Source organism: Mytilus galloprovincialis, chromosome 10 (genome assembly GCF_965363235.1).
Source record: "Mytilus galloprovincialis chromosome 10, xbMytGall1.hap1.1, whole genome shotgun sequence".
NCBI lineage: Eukaryota > Metazoa > Mollusca > Bivalvia > Mytilida > Mytilidae > Mytilus > Mytilus galloprovincialis.
The window spans coordinates 82,272,271-82,291,737 of record NC_134847.1 but is presented as its reverse complement, the minus strand read 5'-3'; the positions used below and the strand labels follow the sequence as shown (position 1 = coordinate 82,291,737).

Here is a 19,467-nt window from a genome sequence, read left to right as displayed (position 1 = left end):
AAGATTATCTTAATTGTAAATAATCTTTAGAAGGCATCAATTTCTGTTATTCTTTCTTTATTGGGTTGCTGTTTTGATAGCACCTACATCATACTTTCTACTTTATTGCACTTAAAAGAAATATGATTTGTCATTAAATAAAACATCACCTTGATCATCTTAAGTTGAAAATGTTAGGCTTAAAAAGTTTTACACAGCACTTCATATAATCAATATTTACAAGGGACATAACTCTTACAAAACTAATTGATGGGCACACTGATTTTCCATCTTGTTAGAGACATTGCTGACAGAAATTAACCTATGATATAAATATAATTGTCAAGAATTTTGAGAGCTAGTGATAATAAGACCAGATGGACAGACTCATGGATGGATACCTGATCATTTGATGTTATCCACCATGTGTCCCGCTGGGGACAATAAAATTACTATTGTTCATCAACATGCACCCCTAAAAGCATAGGCAGATCCAGGGGGGGGGGGGGGAGCATGTCCCCCTTTCATGGAAAAAATTTAGTTGATTATATAGGGAATCACTGAGGCATGACTGGAGCAGGCCCCTCCTTAGTTCAGTCAGTGCCCCCCTTATGAAAAGTTCTGGATCCCCCACTGAAAAATGATTTTGTTTCAGTAGGTTTTGTATGCAGAAATTTCCAAACTCACAAAATCAAATATACACAAAAATGAAAGTTTTCCTTAATCTATGAAAATTGAAACCCAAGAAAAAAAAAACAAATCCACAATAATGAGAATCCTAAAACCTAAAATCTAAAAAATTTAAGTAAACAATGGTATTATATCTTCAAAAGTAACTAACTTTGAACACTATCTTGGGAAAGACAGCTTGTTAATCTAAACTGATCTCTTTTAGCACCTTTCCCCGCCCCCCTCAATAACTATTTTGTAAACCATTAATGAATAAAATACCACAGAAAAAAACTCACCTACCAGCCAACTTGTTTCTCTTGTATTATAGAAATGTTAAAACCTTCCAGAGAATACAGTCAGGTTAATTACAGGTGTAAAAACATCATTACATCCAATTGTATACAAAAAAATCTAGGTAGGAACAGAAAATCACTCAATATCATATATATCACGTAAACTTTATTACCACTAGCAATGGCAAATCATGTAATTATTGTTTGGTCACTGCACATCAAAACTCACAATTTATTGGAATTCATTCATTTGGATTTTGGATAAAAATGAAATTCAAGCAATTATTAAAAAAAAAGTTTGAATTTCACATCGCCTGAATGGAATGTGTCGAATATTAGTTACATTTATTTGAATCCTAACGGGACAAATTAATGCACTAAAAATCCCATCAAATCTTCACACAATGTCAATCATCACCATAAAAGTAATATGATTAAAGAAATCTAATAAAATTTGAAATTTGAATCTCTAACTACAAGTTTTGTCCATTTATAGCTCCTCCTTGAATCGATATCTGATTGATAACTAACGCATACTTTATAAAGTATCATAATATCCACCTTTTGTGATAAAAGTTCAAATTCACATGTATCCAACTACATGGGTATCAGGTTAATTAATAAATGTCATTAGAACCATAAAATAACATGGATAAGTCAGGCGATGATTATTTAATACACATCTGTACCTAGAACAATATAAATTGATTATTTATGGCAATTAGAATATTTTGTTCCTCCTAATTATTCCAGTATTACCCTATATTTGAATATATGATGTTTGGGACATAGTTCTTCTTTCCACTGGTCACATAAACTGTATGGATTACAGTATTTGTTATAAGTTATTGGCTTTTGTTGAGAGACATGAGATATTACCCAGTACTCGACAAGATATCAATACTGATAAATAATTCATTTTAAAAATTCTACCTTTACACAGACTATCTATCAAACATTGTTATACCGCTAGTCCTTTACGGGCTATCTAACAACCAATGGGTTATACCAGTAGTTATACTTTCTGACTTTTGTTACTCCAAGATACATAAGATGATGATCTAAAGGTGACCTCTATAAAATACTGGAATTGTGAATGGAGGGTTGAAAAGGGCTTCTTATATGGAATGTAAAAGATAACAAATTCATAATCATCTAATAAAGCTGTCATTATTAAAAAAACAGGTTACAAGTTGGCTGAGGTTTTACCTAAATAGCATGTTGTTAAAAAGCTAAACATATTTAAGACTGTAAATTTTAATCTCTTTCCAGAAGCAATAACATCTTACACTTATTTCCTTTCAGATCATTTCACTTTTCCTTTAAATGTATTTAACAAGTTTATATGAATATTGAACACAGCAAAAGTAGACCTGACCTTAAAGCTTCTAATGTCAAAACTTCTACAAATTAAGTACTGCACCACGAGTGCATGATACACCTGTCGCTTTTTCAAAGAATAACTCCTCAATGTCATATTAGAAATTTATAAAAAAAAAATAAAAACAAGAATGTGTCCCAAGTACATGGATACCCCACTTGCACTATCATTTTCTATGTTCAGTGGACCGTGAAATTGAGGTAAAAACTCTAATTTGGCATTAAAATCAGAAATATCATATCATAAGGAACATGTGTACTAAGTTTCAAGTTGATTGGACTTTTACGTAATCAAAAACTACCTTGACTAAAAAAATTAACCTGAAGCGTGATGAACGGACAAACGAACGAAGGGACACACAGACCAGAAAACATAATGCCCCTCTAATATCATAGGAGAGGCATAAAAAAAAACACTAAATTAGGGAGGTTATTTCAATAGATATAAAACAACCAGTCTCTCCAAAGTTTCATAAAAGCTGCTCACAGCACTTTTGAGTTATTGTCTGAAAACATGAAAATCCACCCTTTTTATGAATGAAATCTCGATAACTTGAAATTGTTAAATTAAAAATCTAAAAAGAAAATCAAAAGAGAACTAAATTAATAGAGATATAGACAATTCACCATAGTTTCATGCAAATTGATTAAAGAGTTTTAAGTTATTCTCAGACATGTTGACAGGGACAACGGTATACCATAATGCATTCAGTAAATGCAAGGATTAAAGTTGATACAGTTTTGTAGCCTCACCAGGCATTGTCACAGAATTTTGATGCTATCATGTTGATAGTCCAATTGAAATTAGTTTTATAGACAAGTAAATAAAAATAATTATCAAGTGAACTGAATTTTAATTGAATCATCCAGATCCTTAAATCTGTAGCTTGATCATTTGATGCTTAGCTATTTCATAAATTGTTCTGAAATTCATTGATTTTTAACTCTCTGGATGCTTTAATCACTGAAGATTATGTCATGCTTCAATTGTTTGTCTGTCCACAATCGATTGCTTCAGGAACCCCTTATCTTGTTATCTTTATATTTATATTAATCATGATTGATATATTTACGACTGACATAAGTGAAAAAAGTACAAAATACAACACATGATTTAATATAACTATAAACAGCAATTAAAAAGTGACACTGTATTTTAGGAGAAAAGTCACAGTTTGTTAATTATACAGATCAATATATATATATAAATGTGAAATAAACTTTGACATCTTTGTTTTGAGATAAATATTTACCTTTAAGTTTAAAAATCCAACGTTAAAACCAAAACTGTCAAGATTAAATCTTCTTGACTGACTAATACTTTAGTGAATCGTGTTACATAAATGTGTAGTATTGGTTTTGGGAGGACTTACAATGATATAAAACACAAATACAAATTCATAGGGTTAAAATATCTTAATTGCGTGTTCTCGTATGATAAGGGTGTTATACACTTATGTTTTAAATGGGTGTACCTGAAATCCAAGATTTGCAAATTAAGATTTCACCTTCAATCAGATAAATATGTGATATCTATTGTTTAACTTTACAATACAGTATAAACAGCCTCATTTTTAGGCCCTTTATAGTGCTTGCTGTTTGGTTTGAGCCAAGGCTCTGTGTTGAAGGCCTTATTTTGACATATATACTTGTTTACTTTTTATACATTGTGACTTGGATGGAGATTTGTCTCATTGACACTCCTACCACATCTTCTTACTAATATTTCTGATAATTTCAGTGAAGAAGATATGTTTTACTGTTACTGTAATAGTATATGACACCAAAATCACAGATATTTCCTTGTATTAATTCAACAAAGGCAAGTGGCCCCTGTCTCAAAACTTTTTGTATAAACTGAATAATCAGCAGCCACTATATGTGACAGTTCAAGCTTATTCAAACCCTTTCACATCACCTAATATAACAGTCATGTTAGCATCATACTGGATTATATAAATCCAATTCTAATAGAGTGACATTCCATTTCCAGAACAGCACTTACTTAAGTTTATACAGCAAAAAACAAAATTTGCATTGAATATATATATATCAGTTGATGAATAATAGTGCCATTTCATATGATGCTAAGTTATATAACTTAGTACTGTTAATTTGGAAATTATTGCCTATATGTATAGCGAAAAATGGGACAGGGTTGTAATGGCATTAACTTAAACTCACATTTTGGTTTTTTGATATCTCATGAGTGAAGGGAGATTTTTCTTAGTATTGCAGAAATAATAATGGCATTTTAGTGTAAAATGACACAATTGCAAAAATAAACTGAATTTTCAGTATTCAAGTCTAAATAAACTAATAATCTTCAGATCTGTTTATTGTAAGTAGTACAGAAAGAGTTATCTCCACTTGAATGTGTTGCTTACATTTATTACTCAAGTATTCAGTGGAAATATATCAATAAATCATGTTTTAAGCTAGTATCAGGTTATAAAGATGCTACTTTTCTATTTATTTTTCCTTCATTGTTCAGGCTATAGTGTTGGGATCTTTGACAAACCGTTTCAGTACAGTTTTCCCCATAGCATTGTAGAATATCATCAGCTATGTTTTGATACATTTCTGTATACTAAAACCAGCATGAGGTTTATAAGATTTCTATATATGTTTTCTTTTTCAAAACCTCCTTAAATATATATATGTAAATGAATGCCAATTTGTAAAAGATATTGAAAGACCATCTATGTATTAAATTATTTAGCTTACCTTGACCTCATGGGGACGTTTTTCATTCATTTACTGTAACCAAACAAACATAATATGCCTGAACTTAATTTGACTTACCACTTGTGTGTTTGGGAATCATGATGAACACTTCAGTATAGAAGACTCAGATATATATATGTCTTGTTTCACTTTGTCACATCCAATGGTCTACAAAATAATACACACAGTTGTCAATATAATAAATATACCCGGTACTGGTAAAAAAAAACTTACAGTATAATGCTATTCTCACACGTAACTCTAATTCAATTTGTGTTAACTTATTTGAATTAGTTTTACTTCACATTCGAAATATTATATGTCCAAACCTAATTTTTAACTGCAATGCACATCAAGTTGATTTTACTGTCTGAACAACACTAACTTTCAATTCGCATATCAATTATTTAATTATAATTTAATTTGAATTACAATTGAAAGGGTCCACAACAGTTTAATTAGAATTAATGCGAAGTTACTAATTTGTATTAACAAAAATTCATTTCTAATGCGATTTAGCCAGTTCAAATTTGATTTGAATTTTTAAAAAAAAGGAAAAGTGTGTGAACTTGATTAGTGAATACGATTCGCATTTAATGGAAATCCAATTCAAATTTGATGTATGTGTTATATCTAATAAATTTTGTTCCTTTTTCATTATCACCGAGGTTTATGCATGAGAGTATCTCTTTGTATCCTGCCTGCAGTAATAATTAGCTGTTGTTTAGGCCTTAAAGAAAATAACTTTATAAATTTTATCTACCAAAACAAAAACATTTTATTTTATTTAGTTTTTGAGCTTTAATCTAATGAGTCGATTATATTTTTCAACTGCTTTTTTATTTCAGGGTCTTTTATAGCGGACTATGTGATATGGGCATTTGCTCATTGTTGAAGCTGTACAGTGTTCTAAAGCTGTTAATTTCTTAGTCATTTGGTCTCTTGTGAAGAATTGTCTCATTGGCAGTCATACCACATCTTCTTTTTTCTATTTTTTGAATTATAGTAATGGCTTTCTGATACACAACTGTCCCAGTTGAGGGCAAATTTATATAGGTAGAATAATAATTATCAAAAGTGAAAGTAGAACAGGGAGTTGTTAGACTCAATATAAACAAGTTTATGTGTGGATACAGGAGAGGAATGTATTACAATCAGATTGAAGAATACACATTAAACTTACAAATGCTCAGGCAAATAACTTACATCATAACTTATTTGTCATTTTAAAATTATATTTTAAAGCTTTTAAAATTCAAGTTCATTACTTAGGTCGATAGTACAATATTTCGTGACCTGAAATTTTATTTTGTATTTTGTATTTAATAATAAATTCAATGTGTGCATTACTACTGTAAATATAATATTTTATGTTTTTAAACCTCAGGCTATTGAAGTTTTACTTAAAATAGAAAATAGAAAGGAAAAAATAAATGGTATATATCCATTACAAGTTTATGAGTTAAAAAAAAAAATTATTGAATGATTGCATCTGTGCATGGTTTCCATAACAATAATTAATATAAAACTTACATACATGTTTGTTGTACATGAGGCAGTCTAAATATTTACTTCAAAATCACAGAAAACTAAATCCATTGAAAAAGTAGGAGATAAATAGATGACAGGTTCTACATTGAAAACACTTTTCCGGTATATAACAGGAGAAATAACTTCACTTTAAATATTTGAAAATCTTGTTTAAAGTCTTTAATCATAATTATCTTTCAAGATAAATATAGACTGATCTTTATAAATACAATAAATTGATTTTTTAAAAGTATTATGTTGTCATTCAAATAGCTCTGACATTTAAATTTTTGCTGACTTTTTTGCTGTTCAGAATATTAGAAGAAAGAGTCAAATTAGCTAGAAGATAAGTCTATTCAACCATTCTGTTCACACCTTTTAAATCTTCCTGTGTGATAGCTCAATAAGAAGTTATTGTATCTATTAACTTGTCTATCAGGTAATAGGACATTAACTTATAATATCTACCTAAAGCAAAATAATTGACCAGAGGTTTGTCCAAACAGGTAAAATTTAAAATCAATGTACTTTTACACTTTTGAAGTCTGTTTAATAAATGTTTAATAAAAACTCAGTGAACAGTTGCATCCGGATACATCATAACCATTACTTTAAAAGCATATAGTTCGGGTCATGGTGCTCAATCTTAAGTTTTTTGTGCAATGTTTTTAGGTGTTTTTTTTTTCTTGCTTTGTTTTAGTCGTCTTTCCACAAAATAGCCAAATTGTACTGAAAATGATGTTAAACACAAACCAATCCATTAATCAACCATCCTTGTCAGTCTCAATCCTGACCTATGACAAATGAATACATTGTCAGTCCAGATAGGACAAATGAATACATTGTCAGTCCAGATAGGACATATGAATACATTGTCAGTCCAGATAGGACATATGAATACATTGTCAGTCCAGATAAGACATAAGAATACATTGTCAGTCCAGATAGAACATATGAATACATTGTCAGTCCAGATAGGACATATAAATACATTGTTAGTCCAGATAAGACATATGAATACATTGTTAGTCCAGATAAGACATATGAATACATTGTTAGTCCAGATAAGACATATGAATACATTGTTAGTCCAGATAAGACATATGAATATACTGTCAGTTCAGTTTACCAGTCCAACTCATAGTTTCTATAAAAGACAAAGATCTATCAAAATAATGTTTAATGTATAATGTAAATTACACCTACCCCATATAATAGCTCACTGTATTCCTTTTTATTGATTATTAAAACCTTTAATTTATTACCTGTTAAACATTGAAAGATTTTTCAAACTGATTTTAACCGGCTGCTTTTTAAATCTTGAGCAAGTCCATAAAACTACTAATTTAGTTGGAGAATAGACATCCCTTTGAGACATCAAAGTATTACAAGAAATAAAACTCTACAGCAGAGTGAAAATTCTTCTCCTTTTTGGTCTTCATCTAATTATACACTTGTGATAGCTGTCTTCATAAAACTTAACTGTTTAAAAGTTAATCATTTTCCTGTCGGAATTAATATTTAAAATGGAACAACCATTGGGTGGAAATGGGAATATAATAATTGTCAAGTAAATGAATAAATAATCATTTTCTTATACTTTTGTAGTAATATACTTTTAAAAAGCCATATCAAATACACAATAATATGCTCATAAACCAAAATCTTCTCTATGTAATAAAGTGCACATTATATAAGATAGTGATATGTCGCCATTTGTCAGACTTTGATCTTTTTACATTGACACATTTTTATTACTTAACCCATATTTAAAGGAATAAAGAAATTGAGATGTCACAAATGACAGTTAATCCACTTGCTCCTTACCAGTATCTATTTTATTATTTTTATATTTAAATCATTTATGAAGGTCAAGGTAGACTTAGTGTGAACCTTCAGGGGCGGATCCAGCCATTTTGAAAAGGGGGGGGTTCCAACTATATGTCCCGATTCAAATGCATTGATCGGCCAAAAAAAAGGGGGGATTTCAACCCCCGGAACCCCCACCCCTGGATCCCCCAATCATTATGACCTTTGTCTCTGAACTTGTTACATCAACTGACAAAAAATCATTTCTTATCAAGGCCGTAACTACCCTTGAGGCAAGTGAGGCAATTGCCTCACTAAAATTTCGACACTGATTTTTTTTATACATATATATAAATATAATAGTCGTTTGTTGTTCTGTCTCAACCTTGATTTCTATAACTTGTCATCATTCCTTTTAAACTATTCTTCCTGGATATAACTCAGCATCTCAACGGGTGATGTTTCTCGATTACATTAACCTAGTAACGATAATCATAATGGATCTCTAGTTAAAAACAGGCTCTTGCAGAAAAAGGAAAATCGACACTGAAGGTAAATAAGGAATAATTCTAGTAAACTAGTTTTTTGGTGAACAGAGTCTGAGTATTGCATATAACTTCATTAGTGCAATCCAAAAACGTTAAGTAGACTAACAAATGAAGTACTGGTCTTCGGAAGGGGGCAGTCCTGTCTGCGTATTCATTTCTCCGTTTCACCAACTTTGACAAATCAAGTACTGGGCATCGCAAGGGAGCAGTCCTGTCTGCGTATTCATTTCACGAACTTTAATCTTTCTCTTTACAGATAAATAAAATATAAATAATATGAAACATCCATGGATTAGTTTTTATCCATGTTTCTTTAACCTTAAAAATTGAAAGAATATCCCATATTCCAATTCGATATTATTGAGGATCGAATGGTAGAACCTTTTACACAGGATTTTGTCTTTACTTATTCGGGACTACGGTATTTCGTTTCTTTATATTCGGGGTTTCGGAATCGGACAACCCAGACCCTAACCCCTAAATTTATAGATTCTGGAACTAAAATACCACCAACTATTTCCAGAAATAATTGGAAATTACGGACCTACATGTAAACGTCAAAAACTCCAGTCCAATTTCCCCTGTACCCATACCAGATATACTTACTCTATAGATAGAATCATATACCTGTATCTTCTCTCATTCTATCCCTAGTTTGTCTACTCTTTGTCAGCATAAAAGCGAGTTGAATATTTTGAAACTGCGACTGTATGATGGTTCTTACAGGAAAGCTTAATTCCCTTTTGCAAACAAAACTGTTACTACCGATGCTGCTACCGAATTGCTGATGGAGAAGGAATTGGAAGAAGACATTGATCATTGTGTTGATGATAATGTGCTACCTTTAGAAACACAGACTGCCCTGAAACGACTGAAAACTTGGAAAAGAGCATGCATGAGTGGCGAGAGATTGTGCGGTCTTGCCATGCTCCATGTTCATCGCGATAAGGATACCAGATAACCAAATTATGATTCTGAAACGATTTGACTGAACCGGCAATATGTTCTGGCAGCAGACTCAAATCAGTGATATTTGGATGATTATCTTACATATAAATTTAAATAAAGTTGTTGGTGTTAGTAAAAGTCTTAAAATATGAAAAATTTATATAAAAAGTGTCCAAATTCAAAACATTATCAAACTCTCTAAAAATGCCTAGAATGCAGGATTTTACACCATTCATTTCATACCCTCAAAAAAAAAATTTTCGCCTCGCTTCGCTCAGCTCAATTATTTTGCCTCACTAAAATAAAATGCCTAGTTACGGCCTTGCTTATATGATTTGTTGTTGCTTATAAAGATCTTGACCTTTTTGCAAAACTTGACCAAAGCTATAATTGTGTCATACCTTTAAAAAATGTCATGGTCAATAAATTTTAAAGTTGACCTTTATAACTACATATTGTAATGCACCAACTGACAATCGATCAATTCCTTTTATTGTCAGTCATGTCAGTTACTTGGATTTGGACCAAAGAATGTGATAAACTAGAAACAATGTATGTGAAGTTTAAGTGACCTGTTTGTTATTGGTTACTTATTATACAAATATTAGGGGCAGGTTTTCATTTCATACAAAGGCTGATCTTTTATTGGCTAAAAGATGTAATATCTGATTCCTTCATATGAAAAGGGCTGCAACTACCTTTATATATATTCATATTTAATGTTGCAAAAATAATTATCAATTTTATAATTTAATAAAATACGGCATTATTACTTTAGAACATTTGAAATAAAATAATATACTCAAACTGTCAGCTAGCTAACTTAATATAAATCCAGAAATATGCATATTGTGAATCAATTATTCCAGTGGTCAACGTAACATAATCTAAATGGCTTTATGTCTGTAGACTGTAGTATTGTTTGATGAGCATTAACAAATCTTGCAAGGATTATACTGTTATAGATATCTGCTTTCAGAACTGATTGATGTGGATAAATGAATTCAAGGACTTAAGTTATACTTACTAGTACTACTAGTATATTAATCATTGACCAATTCAATGAAAACAAAACAGTCAACATTAGGTAGCACTCCACAGTTAGGTGTGTAGTTTCGCATTTTGGCCCCTGTGGATTTTTCAAATATGAGAGCTAGTGTGCAATAAAATTCATTTTTGGATAGCTGAGTATTAAAATAGCCTTTGTATTGGGTTTATATGAACATCAAGATTATGTAATGTATGTAATATAGGCTGTTTTCTGTATGACAGTCCGTATTTGCATGTCCCTACCATACATTGGTCCGGCAATTATTGTAATGTTTTTTTCCAACTTTTTATCGCACGAACTTTGTGATTGGAATTTACGAAAAAATGAGGCGAAAGACCCCCATTTTTTATTTGATCATTAGGAAGATTTATGAAAACAGTTTCTAAAAAGGTATCACTCAAAGGCATTGAAATTCTAGTTTGATCCAAATTTTGGGGGGATATGTGACATGTCCACCCCCCTTTTTGCAATATTTTATGGTAAATAAATGCAGAATGTTGCCATGGATACACATAAAAGGAATTAATTTTCACTCTTTTAACTTTTGAAAATCAAATCTATGGACTATACTGATTACATACATGTACAACACAAACAGTTAGGTTAATGTATTAGAAATCCAGGAATAGGAGATGATAAAACATTTTGTGGCTCATTTTTAATTTTATTTTCTAACTGTGGAGTGCTACCTTATGGCACATCAGAAAGCACAGAAATGCACTTTTTAAGATAAAATTTACCACAAATCTTTAGTCTTTTATGTTCTTGTTTTAGTTCTGAAGGTAAAAAATCTGCTAGGAATGCAATTTATGTTTATTTTATTGTTTACTGTCCTTAGCAACCAAATATACACATTTTGACACTTAGACATGTTGCTGTCTTAAATTTGTACACCATTAGCTTCGCCAATGTAACCAAAGATTGCGCTTTATATGATATCCTCAGAATGTATCGCTTTATATTTTTGAATGCGAATAAGTCAAATAAACATTTTTAGCAGGATTTTATATTATAATTTGGCATTTATTGAATTTAATGATGCCAGTACTGCTAGAAATTTATACCCAGCTTGAGAGCTTCTAAACCAAGGTTAGGTATGCTATTTACAGCAAAATTGACCTATAAGTGCTTTCAAATACCTAAAAATTGTACAATTTGTCCTCTTTTAAGGTAATTTTATGATTTTAAATAAGATAATGGGAAAAGTTTTAGAAATTTACCCCAAAAATGAGACAGACTTAAAGTTTTTCACTATGATCCAGCATTTATTTTTAAATCACTTTTTGTCGCGTTTCAATATCAACTGCTAACCTTCATAAAATCTTTATTACTGAACCAATTTTAAAAACTAAGGTACCATTTTCATCGTAACAGCTAGTAGAACATAGAAAATATAATAAAAATTGAGGCAGGAGGGGGAAAATTTCACCTTAAGGTAGCACTCCACAGTTAGGTGTGTAGTTTCGCATTTTGGCCCCTGTGGATTTTTCAAATATGAGAGCTAGTGTGCAATAAAATTCATTTTTGGATAGCTGAGTATTAAAATAGCCTTTGTATTGGGTTTATATGAACATCAAGATTATGTAATGTATGTAATATAGGCTGTTTTCTGTATGACAGTCCGTATTTGCATGTCCCTACCATACATTGGTCCGGCAATTATTGTAATGTTTTTTTCCAACTTTTTATCGCACGAACTTTGTGATTGGAATTTACGAAAAAATGAGGCGAAAGACCCCCATTTTTTATTTGATCATTAGGAAGATTTATGAAAACAGTTTCTAAAAAGGTATCACTCAAAAGCATTGAAATTCTAGTTTGATCCAAATTTTGGGGGGATATGTGACATGTCCACCCCCCTTTTTGCAATATTTTATGGTAAATAAATGCAGAATGTTGCCATGGATACACATAAAAGGAATTAATTTTCACTCTTTTAACTTTTGAAAATCAAATCTATGGACTATACTGATTACATACATATGCACATGTACAACACAAACAGTTAGGTTAATGTATTAGAAATCCAGGAATAGGAGATGATAAAACATTTTGTGGCTCATTTTTAATTTTATTTTCTAACTGTGGAGTGCTACCTTAAGATATACCTTTAGATTGTCACCAGGTCCCTATGTTGGGTATATGTATACTAACAATGTAATTGGTTGAACAAGCACTGAACCTTCCTTAAATTCTTCTTTGCCAATGAGTCAAGAAAGACAATCCTCTTAAATCTTTGTGCCACATCAGAACAGAAATTGGTATTGGTAAAGTAGGAGTTTCTTGATTTATTGTGTTACTGTACAGGTATTGATATTTTTTAAAAGTACATGTACACCTGTAAATAATGTACATATTACTAACCTAAATGAATCCCAATTGAAGTGACCCTTAATCAGGGTGAACCTACCAGACAGGTACCAGGTATTGAATGTATATAATATTGTATGTATTAAAACAGTCTTCAATTCGAACATTCCTCTGACATGTGTATGAGCTTTGTTTGAAAACTAATTCTACTTGCCCTATCACACCAATGTCCAGACCATTTATACAATTGTACACTGTTAAGTAGCCTCAGGATGTCAGGTGAATATACATGTATGTATGTGTGAGTTTTGTTGCAGGCATGGAGACTGGTAAACATATGCAACATCTTAAATGTGTTTCATAAAATAAGGAATATTTTGACCACAGGTATTTGGGGCATGGACCCTCCTTTTTTGGACCTCACTAAAAAAAAAATTGTTTGGTGTTTTTTTTATTTATTTTCAATTTTCTACAATGTATAAACATATATCAAGTCTCAACAATCCATTGCTAGTCGATTGCAATAACTTTTTTTACTATCAATACGAACCCCAAGTGAAAAAAGAACTTGATATATGTTTATACATTGTAGAAAATTGAAAATAAATTAAAAAAAACACCAAACATTTTTTTTTTAGTGAGGTCAAAAAAAGGGGGGTCCATGTCCCAAATACCTGTGATTTTGACAAGATTAGAACAGTTACTATGGACGCCTTCGACATATATACATGACTGTTTATCCAGCAATTTACTAGAGAAAACGTTCTAACTCCATTCATTATTCACCATCAGGGTTTTTTGGTACGGCACTAGATGTCATGCTACACTGTTTTTCCTCAACCTGGCTGAGTATCTTGCTGTTTCAGTAATTATATTTTGAGGTAAAAGTCCGATAGAGCCCGGGTGTTTTCCCGGGGAAAATATAGGCACAGGCTATTACAACAAACTGCAAATCAGCAGTAATTTAAATAGTCTTGAAACTAAGATAGTTTTCCTTTAGGGGAGTCCCGGACGACCATTTGATATTCTAAGGGGGGGGGGGGGGGGGGGGGGGCAGGAGGATTTTGAAAATAAATAACTCAGCCTTGATAATCACAAAAATAAATGGTTTGTTCTGTGATAGTTTGAATTACCTGACTTGGAATGTATTGAAAATGAATAACTCAGCAAAGTATGAGATGGCACCAGATTCTTCATAAATTCATCTTTTTATTATCAGGAAAACTTACCTCACTTTTATTTCAACAGGGACCGGACGTAACTACATTGAGGCAAATGCCTCATGTAGGAAATTTAAAGACCAAACGCTTGTCTCCATATCAAATTGTGTTCACGGCGAGTGCCTTGCTCTGTTTTCCCTCAGACGTAGCCCTGATTTTTCGGGGTCAATGTGTCTTATTTATTTGTCTTTTGTTCATTTATTCAGTGCCCTTCTGTATTCTGTTAGTGGTGCATTCCTTTTGTAATCTAGTAATGTTGTTATGAACTTGATCAGGAGTTTAAAAAAAAAACAGCAGCCACAGACTTAACTATGTTAATTCCATTTTTGCTTTATCATGCACATTGGTCTTTTTGATGTTGTCCCTAGAAATATTTATACATTTTGCATTGAGATCAAAAAATTATTAAAACAAAACTTGCATTTTCAGATTAAAAAAGGGTCTTCAAAACACCCAGAAAAGCATGATTTTCCATCATTTGTTCTATAGCTTCTTCAGTGGCTCCAAAAACCTTCAAAAAAAATATGTTTGCCAATACTTTTAAAAGAGGTTAGTTACAATTCAACTGTAATACTATGTATGTAATACTATGTATGTATGCAATACATGTATATGCAGTTGGAAATATAAAAGATTCATTTCGGCAGAGGATGCTGATTAATTCTGATTAAATGGTATACATAATGACTTGACTATACATGTATTATTTATAATAAACAAATTATTTAAAAATTGAATGTTTTCGAATATCATAAATACACGGCCGACACTCGGCTAACCGAGAGATTGGTCGGTTAATCTATATTGAGTATGCGGCTATATCGGGGGTTGGTCTGTTAATCGGGTTGGCTAAAGTCTGTTAATCAGGTGTTATCGAGAAAATCATTGAAAGTTCAGCATGTTTCATTGTATAACTTTCTAAATATATTTTCATCATAAAAAGTATTCATGTCTAACAAAACAATTCAATGTACTGAATTCAGTGGTGTAATTATTATTTTTCTAGCTTCAATGTACGATCTATAAAATGAAAAGGCGGATTACTCATCAATAAATTTATACACATTTTACACACATAAAATGTACACAAAATGACACATTGGTTAAATTTACTTGCATTCAATATTTTGAACATCGAAAAAAGAAAGGCATTATGTTTGTTAACCATATTGATATCATTGTGTGAAAAATCTACAAGAAATCTGTATTTTGGTGACATAAACCAATCTTTATTTAAAACCTGGTCTGTTAATGGGTCGGATGTATAAAACCCAGTCTGTTAATTGGTCTGTTAAGAGTTATGAATGGCAATAAAAGTATAATTTTATTGCTATATGGGGTGTTATCGGATCAAATGAGTAGGCTCAAGACGAGCGGCTAAAATATACGAAAACAACACATGAGCAATGAAACATAACATATACGGAAACAACACATGAAATTGAAAATTGATAAAAATGGTTTCAAAAAGTGTAATATTAAAGTAATGTTAATTTCTTCCAAGAATGATCGCATATATCATGTTGATTCTGTTTAATTGTCATGAATGACACAAATTTGTCATCGGTAACCAGTATATAAATCAGAAATAAACGTCGTAATGTAACTAAACATCAGTAAGTAAAATATATTGGGATGACAAAATATGAAAAATAAAGAAAGAATAATGAGTAAGATAAATAAAATGTAGACTTGAAAAAATGACATAACCATTTAAAGAATACAGAAATAAACAATACCCCCAATCCGGACCCTCATGGTATACACGAGAATCTGGATGGAAACGCAGAATATAGAATAATATATAAGGACAGTAGAGAGTGATACATTGCTAAAAAACAAATTCTAGAAGTTTACATGCAGACAACTATGGTGGCAGGTTAATGCCATTTTGCGTTTTAGCGGTTTAGCGTTTTCGCCTGACATATTCTATATAGCGAAAACTCGAAATTGCGAAGTCGAAAACGCGAAAACGCGAAACCGATTTCTCGTTTTCGACTTTGCGTTTTCGCGTTTTCGACTTCGCGATTTCGCCCTATAGAATATAAAAGGCGAAATCGCGAAAACGCGAAATGGACTTCATCGGCCACCATAGACAACTGTAGTTCTCCTTTGCACTTATGTAGAAAGGAACTAAACTGAATAAAATTAATTGAAACTTAAAATAACCAAATGTAGCTGCATTCGCTTCTTTCCGTTTACTTTTTTAGAGTGATTTGTAAACAACATATGATTAAGTAATAGAAGAAAAGAACCAATTGGATGATGCTGACGAATTAGGGTTTAACGCCCAGTGACAAAAATCATGTTCATATGTCAACGAGAACACGTTATATGTACCCTGTGTTGTATTAGAAAGACACTTTCAGTCGGAATTGAGAACGTGCTACTTCGAACAGACACAAAAATTAAGGCTGATTGAAAACGTCAATAAAAAATTCATGCATATTCCAGAGGCCAATCCATATCACGCTATATTGAAGTGACACAACCTTCAATAAAATGCAAAGAAAGTCAAAATAAAAATGCTCTTTCTAGGATACTGTGGCACCGTATTGTCATGTTTGTTTACTCAGGAACATCTCATTCTTCAATTTTTCAAGGGGAAAATATAAAGGTAGCAAAATTATTGTAGTGGCTAAATAACTCTTAACTGACACAATTTCAATTGTCCAACCCATTAACAGACTTTATTCCCATACTTTTCAATAAAACGTGGTATTATTCACGTTATTTTACAATTATGAAATATTTACTAATGTCAATTTATTTTTTAGAACCACAGTACCATTTTTTGTCCTTTAAATGATATCTAAATTTGTTTGTTTCGCCTTTTATTAAAAAATTGCTATGCGTATAAGCATAAATACTACATACTTGCGCGACGCCTTTTAGTTTTACTGAAAACTGCGCAGACTAAGAAATGTTTTTACAAGTGCAAAATGTTCTATGATAGCTATCATTTTGTCAGACACTTTTCTTTTTTTTATTTGGTTCTTATAACATGCCAAAAATCTGTATATTTAATAGAGTTTAACATTAAATTAAGCGTTTTACTCTTAACAGACGTATAACCAACCCGATTAACAGACCAATCGCCCATATAGCCGCATACTCAATATAGATTAACCGACCAATCTCTCGGTTAGCCGAGTGTCGGCCGTGAAATATAGTTGTGAAAATGAATAATCAGTCCCTTGCTGTAATGAAAATAAGAAATCTTGCTTCTATAGTGCAGACAAGAGGCTGTCACAACGACAGCAAACCGGATTTATAGTAATATTTATTTGTGTCCTGGCAATATCACAAGAACCATTACTGATGAATGGTGAAAGTGAAAATCGTCAATTATCAAATTTGACCTCCATTTTAAATTTGTCATCAGTATCAACATCTTAAAATTTGAAAAGCTTAGATTGAATGGTTCATGAGTAAATGCAACAACGTGAATGGAAACGCCATTTCACAATCTTTCAAGAACCATAACTCCTGAACGGTAAAAGTCAAAATCGTCATTATTGAACTTGACCTCTAATTTGCCATCAGTAACAACATATAAAAATTTCAAAAGCTTTGGTTGAATGGTTCATGAGAAAATGCACGGACACGACTGGAAACACCATTTTCAATCTTTCAAGAACCATATAACTCCTGAACGGTAAAAGTCAAAATCGTCATTATTGACCTTGACCTCTATTTTGTCATCCGTAACAACATATTCAAATTTGGGAAGCTTTGGTAAAACAGTTCATGCGTAAATGCACGGACACGACTGGAAACACCATTTTTCAATCTTTCAAGAATTATTGAACTTGACCTCCATTTTGTCATCAGACAGTAACAACATATTAAAATTTGGGAAGCTTAAATAGAACCACGGGGTGGTTACTTCGATATTTTTTTTGGTAGGGGTGTGCCATTTTTGCCTCAAAAAACGTACCCATTTTAATATAACATTCACTGAAATTCAGTACCTATAATTATAGTTATATAAATATTTAGGAAAGAATGACCTATACTTATATACAATATTTAAAATATGACCCATGGAACAAATACACTAGCTATCAACCGCACTACATACTATATTAATAATGTAAGATTCTCAATAGCATACATGTATTTATAAATGATATGTAGATCATACCCCAAATCAATATACAGTTATCAAACGTAAATGCATTTTAATATAGGATGTCATTAAAAAGGAGGGTCATTTTTATATAAAATCTCGCAAAATTATGACCCATATTTTTGGCACATCCCCGTATAACTAATAGGAAGTTACCCCCCCCCCCCCCCCGTGAGTAGAACAGTTCATGCGTAAATGCACGGACACGACTGGAAACTCCATTTTTCAATCTTTCAAGAACCATAACTCCTGAACGGTAAAAGTCAAAATCGCCATTATTGAACTTGACCTCCATTTTGTCATCAGTAACAACATATTAAAATTTGGGAAGCTTAGGTAGAACAGTTCATGCGTAAATGCACGGACACGACTGGAAACTCCATTTTTCAATCTTTCAAGAACCATAACTCCTGAACGGTAAAAGTCAAAATTGCCATTATTGAACTGGACCTTCATTTAGTTTTCAGTAACAACATATTAAAATTTTAAAAGCTTTGGTTGAACGGTTCATGAGTTAATGCACGGACAACATTTGATTGCCGCCCGCCCGCCCGCCCGCCCGCCGTACATCCCCATATCAATAACCGACATTTTTGTCACCCCCCCCCCCCCAGAATATCAAATGGTCGTCCCCTTAGTAATATAACTCATTCAAAAAAAAAAAGATTACACATTGAAACTATACTTTAACTTTCAATTATATTGCAATGACACGTGTAATTAGGATTTGCAGAGCGCGAAAATTCGGAAGTTTATAAAACCTATTATAGTGTGTGATAACATTGTGTGAGGGAATTCGACGTTTGCTGTACCACTGAACACTCCAACGCAATTTATGACAATACTACTGCATCAATCTGTATGATTT

General features: G+C 31.9%; 1 protein-coding gene across 7 annotated transcripts in view; it reads right to left on the bottom strand.

Moving 5' to 3' along the window:
• LOC143048580 (synaptotagmin-7-like) overlaps window positions 1-6,734 on the bottom strand; it is a 166,902-nt gene extending 160,168 nt beyond the window's left edge. For 2 of the 7 annotated variants that reach the window (XM_076222338.1, XM_076222337.1), the window contains exons 1-2: window positions 6,585-6,732; window positions 5,130-5,219 (exon numbers count right to left, since the gene is read on the bottom strand). In XM_076222338.1, coding sequence (XP_076078453.1) covers window positions 5,130-5,151 — 22 coding nt within the window. In that variant the 5' untranslated portion in view covers window positions 5,152-5,219; window positions 6,585-6,732. Of the gene's footprint in view, window positions 1-3,577; window positions 3,653-5,129; window positions 5,220-6,584 lie in introns of those variants that run through there. The other 5 variants (XM_076222333.1, XM_076222334.1, XM_076222339.1 and 2 more) reach the window with 5 other exon arrangements.
• Window positions 6,735-19,467: the final 12,733 nt, after the last annotated feature.